The 19215-nt window shown below is 41.4% G+C and overlaps 1 protein-coding gene across 3 annotated transcripts in view; it reads left to right on the top strand.

The window, feature by feature from the left end:
* Positions 1 to 19215, top strand: part of GNAL (G protein subunit alpha L) — a 378207-nt gene that overhangs the window by 283370 nt on the left and 75622 nt on the right. For all 3 annotated transcript variants that reach the window (XM_068237145.1, XM_068237147.1, XM_068237146.1), the window contains exon 5: positions 7051 to 7148. In XM_068237145.1, the coding sequence (XP_068093246.1) occupies positions 7051 to 7148 (98 nt within the window). The remainder of the gene's footprint in view (positions 1 to 7050; positions 7149 to 19215) is intronic.

The following is a 19215-nucleotide window of genomic DNA, read 5'->3' as shown; positions in this document are numbered from 1 at the left end:
TAGAACGCTGATAAAAACGAGCATTTTTGCCTGGTTAGAGTAGGACTCACCAGATCGGGGACACTTTGGCGCAGTTGGTGAGCTTAAACGCGTTAAAGCGTAACCAAGAGCCCCTGTCACTACTTTCCTGTTGTGTGCTGCAGCACCCTCTGTATTTATATATATATATATATATATATATTTATATATATATATATATATATATATGTATATATATATATATATATATGTATGTATGTGTGTGTGTGTGTGTATGTATATATATATATATATATATATATATATATATATATATATATATATATTAGATTTGTTTTCACCCTCTCTAGTTTTCTCATAACAAGTCCCAAAGTTATAACACCCATAAATATATTTTCAATGGACCTTCCCGATTAAAATTCTTCCACATATGCCTTATTTTACCACTAGCTGGGCATGTGGCAGACCATTACCCCAGCCTGTGCGTCCGTGACAAGGCGGTGTGACTGCTAGGGGGACAATTCGGGGGGCCCCGTGCTGTACAGGTGTATCGCTAGGCAATGGCAGAGCAATGCATCTGTAAAGCATTGGGTCTCCAAACTGTCGCCCTAGCGATCGCAACCAAATGCTACAGGCAGCAATCATTAAAGGTGTAGTAACATGCATACGTATTACAGGGATTTAAAGGAGTTAATAGGCTAGTTAGGGGTTAAACTTAACTTAAGAGGGGGAAAACATTTTATTGTGACCATGTCACTTTAATTTGTTTTTGACGTGTAAACTTTTTCTCTTTTTTTTTGTTTAACTTCATTGAATGATTGCTGCTATTTGGGACCTACACAAACGCACTGTTTTTGAATAATTTTGTGGCACTGGACAAATCTAGGCGTACCCTGTTTACATGACAGTCTGGAAATCTTTAACTTAGAATGCTTATTTTCCTCAAAATCAGGGCTGCTGATATATCTAGATTACAAAAGCAGCTATTATTCACTTTTAGTTGAGAATGTTCATATGCACGAGCGTGCACTCACAGGAGCGTGCATGTTCGGCCGCGCTTTAAATCATGGACTTAGATTCCACATCCGGGGATTTTTGTGGACATAGAATCTACTTCCAAAAACATAAGCGAAATCCATATTAGTTACTGCTGTTGCTGTTTGTACATGCTGGTCGGACTCCACCCAAACTGTTTCTCAGTTATGGGTAGAGTGGAGAAGGGTTAGAACCTCTTCCAGCTTCTTGTCTCTGTCTGTGACCTTGTAGAAAACTCCGCCCACTCCCTGTCTCTTTGATATTAGGGCTTGAATTTGTGCCAATTTTATTATAAGCTAGCAAAAGCAGAAAAACCTGACAAATGTTTTAACTTGCTTCCCACTGGACTAAAAATGTCTCCAGAAGAGCTCTTTCAGTTGCAACATATGAGAAAAGTAATGTATAGCTCCTTTTACTCTGGAAGAAACATACTTCTTATTTATATGTGTTTTACATATATTTTACATTTTACAAATCTTTTGCGATAGTGGTCCATTAAGAGACCATACATTTTTTTTTTATCAATAAAACTTTATTGATCACACGTCAGAATATAATACAGACAGGGATCAAAAATAGAAGTATCAGAAATACGGTGCAGGAAAGTATGCAATATGAACCAAAAAATAATATAAAAGGGGTCTTATAAAAGGGCCCACAAAGAACCTATGAAAGCATGAGGGACCAAAATGACAAAAGAACGAACCTCCAGTAGTAAACAAGACATGCAGTCAAATAAATAAGTTATGAATCATCAGAACAGATTATTGAGCACAATGGTATAATTAGCACCTTGACCTTGGGTCAAGGTGCACTGAAATTAATCAGTGCATCCCCACCACACCACAGGGCAACATTCAAGGAAAAGAGACCATACATCTTTAACAACAAACAAATCCCTTCAGTCAGGGCCGGCCCGAGGCATAGGCTGGAGAGGCTCCAGCCTCAGGGCGCAGTGTAGGAGGGGGCGTAGAATTAATTCAGCTGTCATTCCTAATTGTGTTTGAAGCAGAAAGAAATAATAAAAGGGGATACATGGCAGTGACTGCAAGCCAGATAACTAGATATTAAGGTGTTGGGGAGGTTATGGGCCCTGTGGCCCTCTTAGTCTAATAGCAATCAGTGTGTGACAGCTGGGGTGGGAGGGATGGAGGGGCGCACTTTGGTGTCTCAGCCTTGGGTGCTGGAGGACCTTGTCCCAGCTCTGCCTTCAGTTATAATTTCACTTGGAAAATATAGGGATATAAATCAGTATATTTTGTGAGAAGGCCATGTTTTTGTGCACTACACCTAACAAGATTTGCTCCAAGTTTTGTTACACAATATGTCAGCAAAAGGTGAATATAAATAACCGTGTTTTGCTACATTTATGACTTTTTCCAAAGTTGGATATAAACTGAAGTCAGTTATAATATATTTTAATCCTATAAATCAAAGAGTGATCACCAGAAAGATGTCCTGCTGCCATAGTACAGCATGGCATTGTATCGGGCATCCACTATGCATTGCGTTAAAATTCAATGCATGTACTGTAGTGGGAAAGGGCACAAACAACCTTGGCTCATATTTGTTAGGCAATAGACTAGTTTTCTCCCTGCTGGAGGCTCTGTATTAGTAAATAATAAATACTAAATGCAAACTTGTCAGATTCGTTATTATTGATAAGAGCTGGAGATCAGCTTTGTAGGTCACACCCGTATATCTGCATGTTTGTTGGTCATGTAATAGGCAGCGTACAGTAAATAGTCAATTCATACATATAGGATCTGTAGAACCCTTTTATTCTTTAGCACTGTAATGTAAGTAATGTACGCAATCTGGATTCTCCTGCTATCTCAGCATACACTGGTGCTGGATTCATTGTCCACAGTACACACTAGGGATTACTCTTGTTTCTACCAAATTTTCTTGCTCACTGTATATTAAAAACATCATGTGCCGACTATTAAACTTGCAGAGAACAATCTAATCTCTGTACTGTACTAGGCCAGCAGATAAACGTAACCCTTTTAAATTCACAGAATTTCTCTCCGGTACCCCACTTTGGTGTTATCAGTCCTTGTATGATTTTAGTTTCCTCAGTAGAAAGGCAAGCTTACAGTATCTTGACAGCTAAACAAGGATTGACAGCTTAAAGTAGACCTATAACATTCCAAGCCTGCATGTACGGTACAAACTGCTCTAATAACTCTGTTTGTATTAACCGCATCATTTTTCCACACACACAAAAAAGAATACATTTCCTTACTGAAGAGTAGTCCTGTAACTTTCATTAGATGACTGTTGCCTAGGGAATGAAGCTCTGAGTCCCACACAGGAGCACTGTGGGAGAGTGATATATTCTAGCATGTATTCCCAGCATGCAAAGGGAGGGCACATAATGCAGCCTGGACTAAGTTTACTACCACTTGATCTCATCTTTACCTTGTTCTACATACCTAAATTACATTGTTTTACTAATGTACAGAGTGATCTTACTCAAGGTGCCCATACATGGTACAATTTCAAATTTTTTTTCGATTAGATAATTTAGTTCGACTATTCCGTTATATCAAATATAACGATTTTTCCAACATGTCCGATCGGATTTTTATAGAAAAAAATGGGATAATCGTTCGTTTTTCTTGATCGGAAAAAAATATTCTTTTCAACTTTTATTGGATTCGATCATTTTGGTTGAAAATCAAATGTTTTTTTATTGTACCGTGTATGGGTACCATAAGCAGTTCAGTGCTGTTCCTGCTTCATGGTTTTTGCCATCTTGATGTTGCCAGGGATTACTGAGTGAGAACTGGCAGCTTGCTGCAGGCACTAGATGGTTATCTTAACCTCTGCTGATCCTCTGCCAGATGTTGCTTGTACTATCAGAAACAGAATCGTTATTTCACCAAGCACAACTGGGTTGTGCCTGTAATTGGGCTTGGCACATACATGGCTTCAAGTACAGGATAGGACACCCAGAAAAATATCAAAGAAACAGAACAAATTGCATGGGGGATCATGTTTGCAAGAGGAGCTTAGCCATAGATTTTGTCTGTATCCGAGTGCCAGAGGCCAGGTACACGATAAGCACATACATGGTGAATATCTCGGTGGAAGATGAAAGACAATCCAGTATTACTGAAATGCAGAAATATAACACAGATTTATAGCTCTGATTTTGACAGTTTGATGTTATTTTATGGATTGGTTGGTTTCTTTCTGTTGCTACTACTACCCACCCAAATGGTACTTAGGGGCAGCTCTAGTCAAGGCACACCGCCAACTGCACATTTTTGTAATCTTTGCAACTTTTACCCATCACACATGGGTGCTGGGCTCACAATGTAATTGGGTTTCCTTCTGCTGGGCCTTTTGAATGTGTGTGCCTTTTAACTTAATTCTCCAGTATACATTTTAACTAATAATGTAATGCTTAGTGTGGTTTGCCTTCTTAAAACAGAAGTTGTTCATAAAACAAATTCCTTTTGTTTTAAGAGGGCAAACCACACTAAGCATTGCTTTTTTAGTAGGAGTGCTTTTCCTTTTATAGTCCCCTATACTTTCCTAGTGGTTTTGGGTCACCCTGAGATGCTTAGGTACTCCATGCAGTGGCCATGTCCTGGAAGCTCCAGGGAAACCTGAAGGTCTGAGCTGAGATGCGGTGCCAGCTTCTGCCCTTTCTGCCCACGGTGTGGCATCAGACCTCACCCACCTTCTTCTCATGCTTTACATAGGATTCGTTCACATCCACTTTAACGCTTAAAATGGACCTGAACTCAGAACTTCCTCTCTGCTCTAAAAGACACAACAGCATAATGACTGTGCTTTCAAATAAGCTTATCTGCCGTGGCAGTGACACAGAAGATATCAAATTACAACTGGTGATTAGACACAAATGAGGGGGGAATTAAGACAGGTTACACTCTCTAAATACATACAGGGTGCAGATCTCTCGGTTTTCCTTCTGTTCTGTGCAAGAGTTCAGGTGCACTTTAACAAAACTTTTTGTTGTGTCAATGTGAACCCAGTTCTGGTTTAATAACCACATAAAGTAAATCTCTTTGATATTTCATGTATGTTGCTTATAGCTACCAATCAGGTGCTTCGATACTAGGTAAGCTGCATTTAAAAACCGCAGACAGCATCTGATTGCTGTTGACAAAATACGCTTTCCTTTCTTCTGTGTTTGAGAAATGAGCCATATCATTTTGTAACAAATGACTCTGAAGCGCTGGTGCATGTGCTGTTTATTTACTTTCACAGAAAGAGAGCCTGGGAGGATAGAAATGTGGTGAGCCATCCATTGCCTGACTATGGGGCTGTCATCCTGATCCTTGCTTCATAACCCAGCAAGTAACTGATATGTAATAAGCATGCAGGATGGATGATTGTCCATTCAGACTTTACTAGTCACAAGCTGAGGACTGTCCCAAATAAACATTCACAATAGCAGCCCACCTGTTTCTATCCTAACTTTACATAGAACAGCATTTAATCCCATGTAGTGCTTTGAGAGTTTTGTGGGAATCCTTCACTTATTTTACCTGTCTGACCTAAAAAGATCATTTAAAGTAGGACTCCACTTTTGATAAAAAAGAAAAGAAAAAATTGCAGTTAATTTTTCTAACTGCAGTTAAAACCTATCATTCCACTTCAAGCTATATGATATAAGCCCGACGAAGGCTGCAAGGCCGGAAGCTTGTTTAATTTTATTCATTTTTACTTAGCCAATAAATGGTATCATCCTGATTTAAAACTTCTTGCTTCCAGCTGCGTTCATCTGTGCATTTTCAAAACTGACTTTCTATTCAAGTTGCACTTTGCAAGCATGAAATTTGTTCTGTGTTTGGAGTACAGAACGCCAACAAATCCTAATCTCAGGAGGACACACAACATTGTCATTGTCTTATCTGCTATCTGTCTTGACAAAGGGGACCCTGCGTGGCCCCGAAACGTGCTTCGACCTAAGCAGGTCAGACCGTGTCTGCACATGTATGTGATGGGAGAATAAATACTTCACGTTTATTGCTTCTACGGTTTGTGTGCGGACTCCTTCATGAAAATTACTGAAAACAAAGGGACAACATTAACAGTTAAATTAGGAAAGGGGAGTATTTTGAAAGCTTTGTTTCAGGGATCTTTTCTGTTTAGACCTGTTGTAGGTATATATGAAGGTTCTACCTATCTAGGCATATTTACGAGTACATGGAGGTAATTACAATTACACAATGGGCTTGATTCACTAAACCGTGATAACTCATATCACGGTCGCGCTATCGTTTTCACATGCATTTTTGTGTTTTGGTGCGCAATCAGGAAATTTCACAACTGAGCGCAAATCACGAAAATGTGCGCGAAAGCGCTAGCGCACTCGTAATATGAGTTATCACGGATTAGTGAATCAAGCCCAATGTGTGTATTTTATGTGTTTGTCATTTAAAACCTGGTTTATGACCTTGGGATGCAGGTCTAGGAACCAATAATTCCCATGCTGTATAAGGCAATCCTATAGCAAAATGTGAAAGCATCTGTATGAAGGATAGAAATGGGTCAGAAACAAAATAACTTAAACCCAAATATGGGTAAGTAAGAGCCTTGACCTCAGTTTGTTGAAATGCTGTGAAGCAGTGTAAAACAGAGTATGGCAACACACATAAGTGGAAACTGGTTGGACCAAATTACCAGCAGTGACCATTAACTATGGAAAGCTTCCATAGGTTCCATTGAGGTTTTTGTCATTTTGTCAATACAGGGCTTTCCACTACATTAGTTTTTGCGGATTTTACTTTGCTTATGTGTTTGTCTGTGTAAATAGTTTGTTCGATTAAAATATGGTAGTGAAAAAGTTTGTGGTGTTTCGAAAAAATACAAATACATTTGTGATTACTGAAATGAAGATCAGATTTTTGGAATCAGAGGGTTAATAGAGCTTTTATAAGTATCATATATTGTAAAATTGGACATTATCCATTATTAAATCCTACTCGTTTGTTTGCCTGTAAATCCCAGTTGATAGTTTGGTATTTAATGTAACCTTTTTTTTTTCTTTTGTAGGAATTTTTTGAAAATGCACAAAAACTTTGGGATGACGATGGTGTGAAGGCTTGCTTTGAGAGGTCAAATGAATATCAGCTCATTGACTGCGCACAATAGTAAGTTATCCACTCCTTTCACTTTTTATCATCTTCCTCCTTAAAGCGAACTTGAGCTCAGAACTTCCTCTCTGCTCTAAAAGATAAGCAACAGCTTAATAACCTTTAAAGAGATACATTTATTTGTTACAGCTGATACAAATCCTGCAATACATCTACATTGTGTCTACTTCCTGCTTTCATGGAAGCAGACATAGATTTAACATCCTGTGTTTACAAATTAGCTGTTCTGCTGAGGACTGAGCTAACACAGCTTAGAGACCAAATTATAGTTGTGATTAGTCACAGATGAGGGGGAATTAGACCGGCTAAACTCTCTAAATACATGCAGGGTGCATTTCTCTGTTTTCCTTCTTTCCTGTGCAAGAGTTCAGGTCCACTCTTAAGGATACAGTTGTGGTAATACAAAGGTGTTGAGGAACAAAAAAAAAATCCTATTACATGCAAATCTATATACATCCATGGTGCCCATTACAATCCCAATAGAAGCCAGTGGTTAGGGCTAATGATTCATTTTTTATTCCTTGCCTAGCTGTATGGGGGAAAAACACTTGAGGGTGTTTTGTTCAGACATTCTTTTCTTCTGGACATCATTTGAATGTGGAAGGCATTGCGTAATAGCTAAAATTGGGGGTGGATGAATGCCAAACTTTTCACCTGCCCTACCCAGGTTATAAAACATATCAGATTGGTGTGTGTTTTTTTTTTTGTTTGTCTTACTAGAGATTATTTAAAAATCATCATGCTAAAGACTTTCTCTCCCCCATCCTCTTTTAACCCCTTGCCCACATGCAGGCTGTTATTGCCAGAATGGCTGAGCTGGCCAGCATGGGCCTCCACCTTTAGAATTATACCAGCTCACATGGTTTGTGACATGACTGGCTGTGAAAGAGGAAGGCAAAAATCTTTTTCAATTTTGCCACATCAAAGGCATAGGTGTAATCCCACCTCTGGTGCCTAAAAAGAGGTAGTGGTAGCTACTCTCATAAGTGGCTATAGATTCTGAGTGAATCACTTATGGTAGAATCTGTTTTAATAAAGCAACAGTAGCCTAGAGGCTAGCCATGCATCTGTACAGAAATCTGCCCAAAGCTTTCACCGATGAATCTATTCCCAGGCCCTGCGTGCAACAGTACTCATCCCAAACTCTTTGGGCAGAGCAGGCATCACAGTCAATACTTCTACTGCATGTACATCCCTCATATCAGTATCAGGACTCCTGTCATCCATCTTATCAAATGTATCAGTGCCCAGTTTAATGCAAATGATTTCATAAGGGGTAATATGCAAGCTACCCATGGCCAGTTCAGCCATTCTGGCAACGCCTGAATGAGGTATAAAAGGTGAAAAGGGTTTTGGAAGGGTAAATCCATGCTGATTTTAGTATATTTTGTAAGAAAAATCATTAAAAATAAATGAATAGATTCTAAAGAAGAGCTGATGAAGCAGTAGGTGATAATGTGTGAAAGCTCAGCAAATGATATAGAAATCACTAAACAATACGTCTAAAACAGCTTGTTACCCATTGAGTTGAGTCAAATAATTTAAAACAACTTTTAAACTTTTTTACTTACGCCAAGGGAAGGCTCAGGATCTCATAGAGTCTTCCCGGTCCTGATTCCATGTTCTCGTTCCCCTGCTTTCCCCTGTTTAAATTTTGCGCCCTCAGGAGTCCTTGAAAGGCTTTGGAAGCAATCACGTCCTTGAGTGCTTCTGGAGACGGGAGCGCCCGGACCCACATGTCTTAGGAAGCACCTGGGGATGTGAGTACTTCTGAAGGCTGCCTGTGGAGGGCAAAAGACTTATTTGACCTACAGATTGAATAAATTTAATGGGGGGGGGGGGGGGGCAGCGGTGGAACCATGACATGAGAGGTCCAGGAAGGCTCTAGAACAGGAGTCTCAAACTCAATTTACATGGGGGGCCACAGGAGACAAAGTCAGGATGAGGCTGGGCCGCATAAGGAATTTCACAATCGCGGCGCATCACGCCTCTGCCTGCCCATCTCACTCTTCCTTCACAGAGAGGGGCGGGGACAGGCGGCGATCCGTGCGGCAAGTGACATCAGGAGGGGCAGAGCTGAAGCTGAAAGCTCTGCCCCTTCCAGGAAATGCCGGCGGATTGCCTCCCCGGGCGATTTGGGGGCTCTGCAGCCCTTGTTTAGCGGCGGGGATGCGGCGGATTACTTGGGAGCACTGAAGCGAACTATAAGGAAGCTTTTGCCGGCGAGGGCCACAAAATATTGTATCGAGGGCCGCAAATGGCCCGCGGGCCGCGAGTTTGAGACCCCGGCTCTAGAAGATCCAGAGCCTTCACTCTTCATAGATGTGTAGCTACTGCTGGGAATACACCATGAGATTTTTTAGTAGATAGATGGTTCGATAGATAATTTTCAACAGATTACATCGGACAGAAATTCTGCTGAAAACTCTCATCGTATATTCCCAGCATAACTTACCATTTGGTCTGTGGACGAGATAATTACATTTAGCCAGATGACAGCAGCTGATCAGTTAGATAGCAACTGGTTAATTCACCAGATGCAAAAGGCTTTAATTGTCTCAATTTTGTTCTCTTTGGATGTAAGTGGAAATGTATGTGTTAGGAGAATTTATTTGGTCCTCACTGATGCTAAGACATAACTGACTAAATTTGTCAACATTTTAGAGGGAAGAATTTTTTTCAAGCAAGGAGTGCTGCCCAGTGGCAGTTGGCTCTCTTATACTGTAGAGTAGATTGGTTATTGTAAATAATTTGATGCACTGGATTTGTTTGAGAGGTTTTGGTTTAAAAAATAAAAAATAATATATATATATATATATATATATATATATATATATATATATATATATATATATATATATATATATATATATATATATATATATTATACCGTATTGAAGCTATCTTGTTTGGTGTTGTGGAAATAGTGTTGAGATTACCATTGTTCTCTTATATGTGCCAGTCTTGTGATTGGGTGCCGGGGATGGCCTTTAGGTTGTCCTAGACCTCAGATGGTTGGCTATGCGGGCACAAGCTGACAGTTGGAAGAAATAGGCTTGCATATGAACATGATTGCATTGCTCATCCAAATACTGAAATAAATGATTGAAGGGTAGTAAGTAGGGTAAGCACAAGCATCTACTTGTTATTGCTTTTTGAGGTCACCTTTGCTTTATATTAAAGTAAACCCGAAGCGAGAAAAAAACAAAAACCTTATGATATAATGAATTGTATGTGTAGTACCGATAATGAATATAACATTAGTAGCAAGGAAAAGTCTCATATTTGTATTTTCAGTTATATAGCTTTTTTTTTTTTTTTTTTACAATATTGCATCATACTTTCACAGCTTAGAAGCCACATTCTGTCTTTTAAGCTATAAAACAAAGCAGAAATAACGACCATTCGAACGTTCCTGCAGTAAAACCTTATCTCAAGCCGTTTCTCACTGTTTATTTGCTTAAACAGTGCTTCAGAAAACAGGACTGTATTCGACCCGGTCAAATGGCTCCGAGAATTTTTTTGCATAGATGACAACTGAAGTTATTTAAGTCTTCCTGTACTGGAAAACAATATGAGACTCTTTTCTTTGCTACTAAATGTTCTATTTCTTAGCTGTACTACATTTACAGTTAATTATCTCATTGTTTTTTTTTTTTTTCACTTCAGGTTTGCTTTACACCTCAAAAATGGTCTTGTTTCGCCAATGCCAATAGCTTTCCATTACATTGTACAGGTAGAAGATTCTAAATAGAAATATCTGTCAAGTTGAATCCTATATTTCAATTAGATGCAAGCATTTCTAAACCATTTTACTTTTACAGTACAGTTGAGTCCAAACTCAACTGGGGGGCGGGGAAGGGGGTTAATGAAATGGTTAATCTGATGGGACTGTCAAACTTTACTTATAGTGAACTCCACTGGGACTTATGAGAACAGAACTTTTTCAGTTATCAGACTTCATTGTGTAAAAGTTGATTTGTGCCTCAAATTGGGTGAACTAAGCAAAATATTGTTCTTGGCATTTGAACAGAAGATGGAGTGCAGCAGCGCATACATATGAAAACACAGGTGTAGGGATCTTGCTGATCTGTCGTTTTCTTTTAGCAGCAGTTATCATAAAGTACAGCTTTTTCCTGTCATGTTTCACATACTCTGTTCAACAATATTGAACAATGGCTTTTGCAGGGAAGCATCAGGCAAGCAGCATGGCTCCTTGAGAAGTCAAGCTCATGAAATTTGTGTAGAGTTGGACTTTCCCCTGTAACAAACCACCTTTCTTCTGTGCTTGGACACCCTGCTGTGTTCCACATATTGCCTAATCTATAGAACAGATGTGTTTTTTTTTGTTTTAATCTTTAAGGCGTAATCTCATCAGTCTTTAAGTTGAAAGTAGTTGATTGTTGGTTTTTGTAGCAATTTTCCATCTACATTCAGGAACCGGATATGAAATGATGCCTTTGTGGTCTTTTAAAGGCTTATATACACATGCAACTATTCTGCCCGACCATTGTTCAAACTTGGCCTGTTGGACATTAGCTGGGCATTTGTAGGCATGGCAAACAACTAGACGAGTTACTTACACTACTGTTGAGCTGATATCGTGCAGTTGGCCACGTTTGTACTTGTATTGAATGTGGCCATATTGTGCAGTCTGTCGTCCAGCTTGCATGCGCAGTATGCAAATGAGGTGGCCGCTCAGTTGGTTGGTACGCAGAAGATACAAGTCATGCAATTGATTGGTCGTGCGGTTGGTCATTTTGGGGAGTTGTTCGCACAGTTTGTTAGATGTGTGAACAAGTCTTTAGATTTTGCTCACTGGATGCAATGTTTGGAAGACTTTGAGTATTCCCAATGCTCCTATCTGATGGATATTCAAATATAGTTTGTTATTGATTTTGCTTCTTTAAATGACTATGTAAAGATAACGTAGCCTAATTTTTTTCCTAAAGCTGTAGCATAACTGCTTGTCTGCACTCCATACATTCACATACTGACCCTTGCCTTGATGATGGTAACCAGGGTCACTATTAGGGGAACAGAGAGAACTGTTGTATGAAGCACACGAAAAAAAATCTTTAAAGAAATACCAAGGAGACGTGTAACATAATGAAATGTAGATACAGTAGAGGAAATAATTATTTGACCCCTCACTGATTTTTGTAAGTTTGTCCAATGACAAAGAAATGAAAAGTCTCAGAACAGTATCATTTCAATGGCAGGTTTATTTTAACAGTGGCAGATAGCACATCAAAAGGAAAATCGAAAAAATAACCTTAAATAAAAGATAGCAACTGATTTGCATTTCATTGAGTGAAATAAGTTTTTGATCCCTCTAACAATAAAAGACTTAATACTTAGTGGAAAAACCCTTGTTTGCAAGCACAGAGGTCAAACGTTTCTTGTAATTGATGACCAAGTTTGCACACATTTTAGGAGGAATGTTGGTTCACTCCTCTTTGCAGATCATCTCTAAATCCCTAAGGTTTCGAGGCTGTCTCTGTGCAACTCTGAGCTTGAGCTCCCTCCATAGGTTTTCTATTGGATTAAGGTCCGGAGACTGACTAGGCCACTCCATGACCTTAATGTGCTTCTTCTTGAGCCACTCTTTTGTTGCCTTTGCTGTATGTTTTGGGTCATTGTCGTGCTGAAACACCCATCCACGACCCATTTTCAGTTTCCTGGCAGAGGGAAGGAGGTTGTCGTTCAGGATTTCACGATACATGGCTCCGTCCATTTTCCCGTTAATGCGATTAAGTTGTCATGTGCCCTTAGCAGAAAAACACCCCCAAAGCAAAATGTTTCCACCCCCATGCTTGACGGTGGGGACGGTGTTTTGGGGTCATAGGCAGCATTTTTCTTCCTCCAAACACAGCGAGTTGAGTTAATGCCAAAGAGCTCTATTTTGGTCTCATCAGACCACAGCACCTTCTCCCAGTCACTCACAGAATCATTCAGGTGTTCATTGGCAAACTTCAGACGGGCCTGCACATGTGCCTTCTTGAGCAGGGGGACCTTGCGAGCCCTGCAGGATTTTAATCCATTGCGGTGTAATGTGTTTCCAATGGTTTTCTTGGTGACTGTGGTCCCTGCTAATTTGAGGTCATTCACTAACTCCTCCCGTATAGTTCTAGGATGCTTTTTCACCTTTCTCAGAACCATTGACACCCCACGAGGTGAGATCTTGCGTGGAGCCCCAGAGCGAGGTCGATTGATGGTCATTTTGTGCACCTTCCATTTTCGAACAATCGCACCAACAGTTGTCACCTTCTCTCCCAGCTTCTTGCTAATGGTTTTGTAGCCCATTCCAGCCTTGTGCAGGTCTACAATTTTGTCTCTGACATCCTTGGACAGCTCTTTGGTCTTTCCCATGTTGGAGAGTTTGGAGTCTGATTGATTCTGTGGACAGGTGTCTTTTATACAGGTGACTAGTTAAGACAGGTGTCCTTAATGAGGGTGACTAATTGAGTAGAAGTGTCTAACCACTCTGTGGGAGCCAGAACTCTTAATGGTTTGTAGGGGTTCAAAAACTTATTTCACTCAATGAAATGCAAATCAGTTGCTATCTTTTATTTAAGGTTATTTTTTCGATTTTCCTTTTGATGTGCTATCTGCCACTGTTAAAATAAACCTACCATTGAAATGATACTGTTCTGAGACTTTTCATTTCTTTGTCATTGGACAAACTTACAAAATCAGTGAGGGGTCAAATAATTATTTCCTCCACTGTATGTATGTACAGTGCCAAGCACACAAATAACTATTCTGTGTTCCTTTTTTTTCTTTCTCTGGCTGAAATAGTTAAACACTAGATATACGAATGACTGTTTCTATCCAGTCAGAACCTGGTCGAATCATAGTAACCCTCTGGCATATTTCAATGAATGTGTCATTGAGCAGAGACAATGAAACAGTAAAACTTAAAAAGTAGATTTAAATGTAAAATAAAACTGCAGGATATCTACAAAAGTCATTTTTAGCAGGAGGATAGATTTACCTGTCTGGTTCTGCATTAGACTGTAACGTGTCACCTCTCTCTGCATCTGACTGTAACATGTCACCCCTCTCTGCATCTGTCTGTCTGGTGTCGCCTGTCTCTGCATCAGACTGTAACATATCACCTGTCTCTGCATCTGACTGTAATGTGTCACCTGTCTCCGCATCTGGCTGTAATGTGTCACCTGTCTCTGCATCTGGCTGTAATGTGTCACCTGTCTTTGCATCTGACTGTAACATGTCTCCTGTCTCTGCATCTGGCTGTAATGTGTCACCTCTGGCTGTAACATGTCTCCTGTCTTTGCATCTGGCTGTAATGTGTCACCTCTGGCTGTAACATGTCTCCTGTCTCTGCATCTGGCTGTAATGTGTCACCTGTCTCTGCATCTGGCTGTAATGTGTCACCTGTCTTTGCATCTGACTGTAACATGTCTCCTGTCTCTGCATCTGGCTGTAATGTGTCACCTCTGGCTGTAACATGTCTCCTGTCTCTGCATCTGGCTGTAATGTGTCACCTCTGGCTGTAACATGTCTCCTGTCTCTGCATCTGGCTGTAATGTGTCACCTCTGGCTGTAACATGTCTCCTGTCTTTGCATCTGGCTGTAATGTGTCACCTCTGGCGGTAACATGTCTCCTGTCTCTGCATCTGACTGTAACATGTCTCCTGTCTTTGCATCTGGCTGTAATGTGTCACCTCTGGCTGTAACATGTCTCCTGTCTCTGCATCTGGCTGTAATGTGTCACCTCTGGCTGTAACATGTCTCCTGTCTCTGCATCTGGCTGTAATGTGTCACCTCTGGCTGTAACATGTCTCCTGTCTCTGCATCTGGCTGTAATGTGTCACCTCTGGCTGTAACATGTCTCCTGTCTCTGCATCTGGCTGTAATGTGTCACCTCTGGCTGTAACATGTCTCCTGTCTCTGCATCTGGCTGTAATGTGTCACCTCTGGCTGTAACATGTCTCCTGTCTTTGCATCTGGCTGTAATGTGTCACCTCTGGCTGTAACATGTCTCCTGTCTCTGCATCTGGCTGTAATGTGTCACCTCTGGCTGTAACATGTCTCCTGTCTTTGCATCTGGCTGTAATGTGTCACCTCTGGCGGTAACATGTCTCCTGTCTCTGCATCTGACTGTAACATGTCTCCTGTCTCTGCATCTGGCTGTAATGTGTCACCTCTGGCTGTAACATGTCTCCTGTCTCTGCATCTGGCTGTAATGTGTCACCTCTGGCTGTAACATGTCTCCTGTCTCTGCATCTGGCTGTAATGTGTCACCTCTGGCTGTAACATGTCTCCTGTCTCTGCATCTGGCTGTAATGTGTCACCTCTGGCGGTAACATGTCTCCTGTCTCTGCATCTGACTGTAACATGTCTCCTGTCTCTGCATCTGGCTGTAATGTGTCACCTCTGGCTGTAACATGTCTCCTGTCTTTGCATCTGGCTGTAATGTGTCACCTCTGGCTGTAACATGTCTCCTGTCTCTGCATCTGGCTGTAATGTGTCACCTCTGGCGGTAACATGTCTCCTGTCTTTGCATCTGGCTGTAATGTGTCACCTCTGGCTGTAACATGTCTCCTGTCTTTGCATCTGGCTGTAATGTGTCACTTCTGGCGGTAACATGTCTCCTGTCTCTGCATCTGGCTGTAATGTGTCACCTCTGGCGGTAACATGTCTCCTGTCTCTGCATCTGGCTGTAATGTGTCACCTCTGGCTGTAACATGTCTCCTGTCTTTGCATCTGGCTGTAATGTGTCACCTCTGGCGGTAACATGTCTCCTGTCTCTGCATCTGGCTGTAATGTGTCACCTCTGGCGGTAACATGTCTCCTGTCTCTGCATCTGGCTGTAATGTGTCACCTCTGGCTGTAACATGTCTCCTGTCTTTGCATCTGGCTGTAATGTGTCACCTCTGGCGGTAACATGTCTCCTGTCTTTGCATCTGGCTGTAATGTGTCACCTCTGGCGGTAACATGTCTCCTGTCTCTGCATCTGGCTGTAACATGTCTCTTGTCTCTGCATCTGGCTGTAATGTGTCACCTGTCTCTGCATCTGACTGTAATGTGTCACCTGTCTCTACATCTGGCTGTATTGTGTCACCTGTCTCTGCATCTGACTGTAACATGTCTCCTGTCTCTGCATTTGGCTGTAATGTGTCACCTGTCTATGCATCAGACTGTAAAATGTCTCTTGTCTCTGCATCTTGCTGTAATGTGTCACCTGTCTCTTCATCTGCCTGTAATGTGTCACCTGTGTCTGCATATGACTGTTAGGTGTCATCTGTCTCTGACTGTAATGTGTCACCTGTCTCTGCATCTGGCTGTAATGTGTCACCTGTCTCTGCATCTGGCTGTAATGTGTCACCTGTCTCTGCATCTGGCTGTAATGTGTCACCTGTCTCTGCATCTTGCTGTAATGTGTCACCTGTCTCTGCATCTTGCTGTATTGTGTCTCCTGTCTCTGCATCTGACTGTAACATGTCTCCTGTCTCTGCATCTGGCTGTAATGTGTCACCTGTCTCTGCATCTGACTGTAACATGTCTCCTGTCTCTGCATCTGACTGTAACATGTCTCCTGTCTCTGCATTTGGCTGTAATGTGTCTCCTGTCTCTGCATCTGACTATAACATGTCTCCTGTCTCTGCATCTGGCTGTAATGTGTCACCTGTCTCTTCATCTGCCTGTAATGTGTCACCTGTGTCTGCATCTGGCTGTTAGGTGTCATCTGTCTCTGACTATATTGTGTCACCTATCTCTGCATCAGACTAACATGCCACCTGTCTCTGTATCTGACTTTTATGTGCCACCTGTCACTGTATGTGCCTGCAACATGTTAGTTGTCACTGCACCTGCCTGTGACATGTTACCTGTTGCCATGTTTGGCTGTAACGTTCACCTTTCACAGTGTCTGCCTGTAGCATGTCACCAGTCAATAGATCTGCCTATAACGTGAGGGATGACTACTGTGTGTGTGTGTGTGGAAAATGTTTCCTATTTCCATGGCCTTATGGAGGGGACAATGCAATAAGTTTTAAATCTTGTTTGTATAATCAGTCTAACTTTTATAGTGTATAGGCTGCTAAATGCATCTGCCTCACAGAAAATAATCTGGTTCGGTAGTTGCAATACCTAAAAATAATTTGTAACTCTTCAGAAAGGCCTCTAGCACAGTGTGCAGCTTTCCTCAGTCTGCCTCACATCCAGCCAGGGGGTGGTGCTGCAGAAAAGCCTCATACCAAGGAGAGAAGCTCAGAAAAGGCAAATTCCAGGCAAATTATTGACTGCTTCTCTGAGTTCTCCCTCCCACTCATGGCTCAACTTTTTATAAACATTATAATATAACATCATGCTAGCTGGCTTATAAATGAGCAGAAATGCCACCGCTCTGTGACTAGCTAACATAGTGGCTATGGAGGATGCTGAGCTACACATTGCAACATTGTGTTTTGTAGGAAAGCCCAGACTTTTTACTAATAGATCTCAGTTGTTTGGTGACGAGTTGAGCTATGGATAAAGCTGTATTTATTATTATTTTTTCACTCTCGTGTCAAAACTTAGTGTCGGTACTGTACAGCTGTCATCCTATGTTGTTCCTGCAGCCCATCATGACAGATCACTAAACAAGGAACTACAAATGAACAAATGTATTCTGTGCCTTTCAGTCAACCTCTGGTGTTCTCCAAACACCGCTTGTCCTGTCTGTTCAACGTTACGTTGCTAACTACAAATCCAGGGGCTCATCCCCTTCTGAATTCAGACACCTGCGCTCACCTTGCATAAAGTGCTGCTGGCATACCTTGTTTCCCTGAAAATAAGGCACTGTCTTATATTAATTTTTCCTCCAAAAGATGTGCTAGGGCTTATTTTTGAGGAGCTCTTGTATTTTGAGGGGCACAGAAAATTGGACACTATGTCAGTGTATGGGGAGGTGTGCAGTCTCTTACCGCACCTCCCTTGTTGCTGCGTCCCCCTCTGTTTACCTGTAAACCTCTCCAGTATCCATAGATGGTTGGGGTCCTTTGACCCGGGGGTCATTGCGATGGCAGAAGGACAGCTGGCAGTCACTAACATCCAGGCAGCCCTCTCCGCTGATGCTGCCCCCCTGGGAGAATAGAGGGGAAGAGTTAATCGGTGGCCAGGAACTTTTCGTAGAGGCCCTCCGACATGCTGCAGGGAGTAGCTGGCTGTGTCCCCTCTTGGGCAGCAGCTCACCCATCTCTTTCACCCCGAGCACTACACGTCACTTTCCCGCAGACATAGCGCACGCCACAGCTTTTCCCGGGACTGCCAGAGACAACAAAGCCCTTCTTCCTCTCCACTTTCTGTAGGATGTACGTGGTGGGACCAGCAACCCCATATTGCTAGAGTCATTCCAGGGATCCTAAGATGGTCATTTAGGGCTTATTTTCGGGAGAGGGCTTATTTTAGAAAACTCTGTACAATGACCCCAGCTGTACTCTGTAGCTCTCAGAAACATCCATTCCAAGCAGCGGACGGTCACTAAGCAGTTTGTCAGTGTGTTGCTGCTGGCTTCTATCTCTAGGCTGTACGCTTTGCTACTTTGTGGTTTTATGTTTTGGCTATTGTCGATGGTGATTGGAGTTTTGCTTTCAACAGCTCTTGTGGATTCCTATAAATGTAATGTTTGATAAAATTCTCTTCCTGGTTTTATTTAGACAAAAAGGCCAGTGTGTAGGCTCCAGAGATTAGTGTCAGCTAGGCATATGATGGCATGCTTATTTCCTGATCTTTGAATCTCTTTGGAAACCTTGTTTGGATGTCTCATTGAATTAGCTTACATATTGGCGAGCAAATATTTAAAGAAATACATTGGACAATTTCACTTTTTACTTTTCTAGTTGTTGTTGTTTTCTAGTTGTGTTGCTGTGCTAAAGGAAAACCAAAGTAAGAGGGATACGGGGGCTGCCATATTTATTTCCTTTTAACCAATACTAGTTGCCTTGCAGTCCTGCTGATCCCTTGCCTCTTTAACTTTAATACTTTTGTGAAAAATGCAATCACAGTGCCTGTTTTTGGAACTATTTGATTCAAGAAATAATAGCAAAATGGCTAG

Source organism: Hyperolius riggenbachi, chromosome 5, assembly GCF_040937935.1.
Source record: "Hyperolius riggenbachi isolate aHypRig1 chromosome 5, aHypRig1.pri, whole genome shotgun sequence".
In the NCBI taxonomy this organism is placed as follows: domain Eukaryota; kingdom Metazoa; phylum Chordata; class Amphibia; order Anura; family Hyperoliidae; genus Hyperolius; species Hyperolius riggenbachi.
This window is presented reverse-complemented; position numbering and strand designations above follow the sequence as displayed.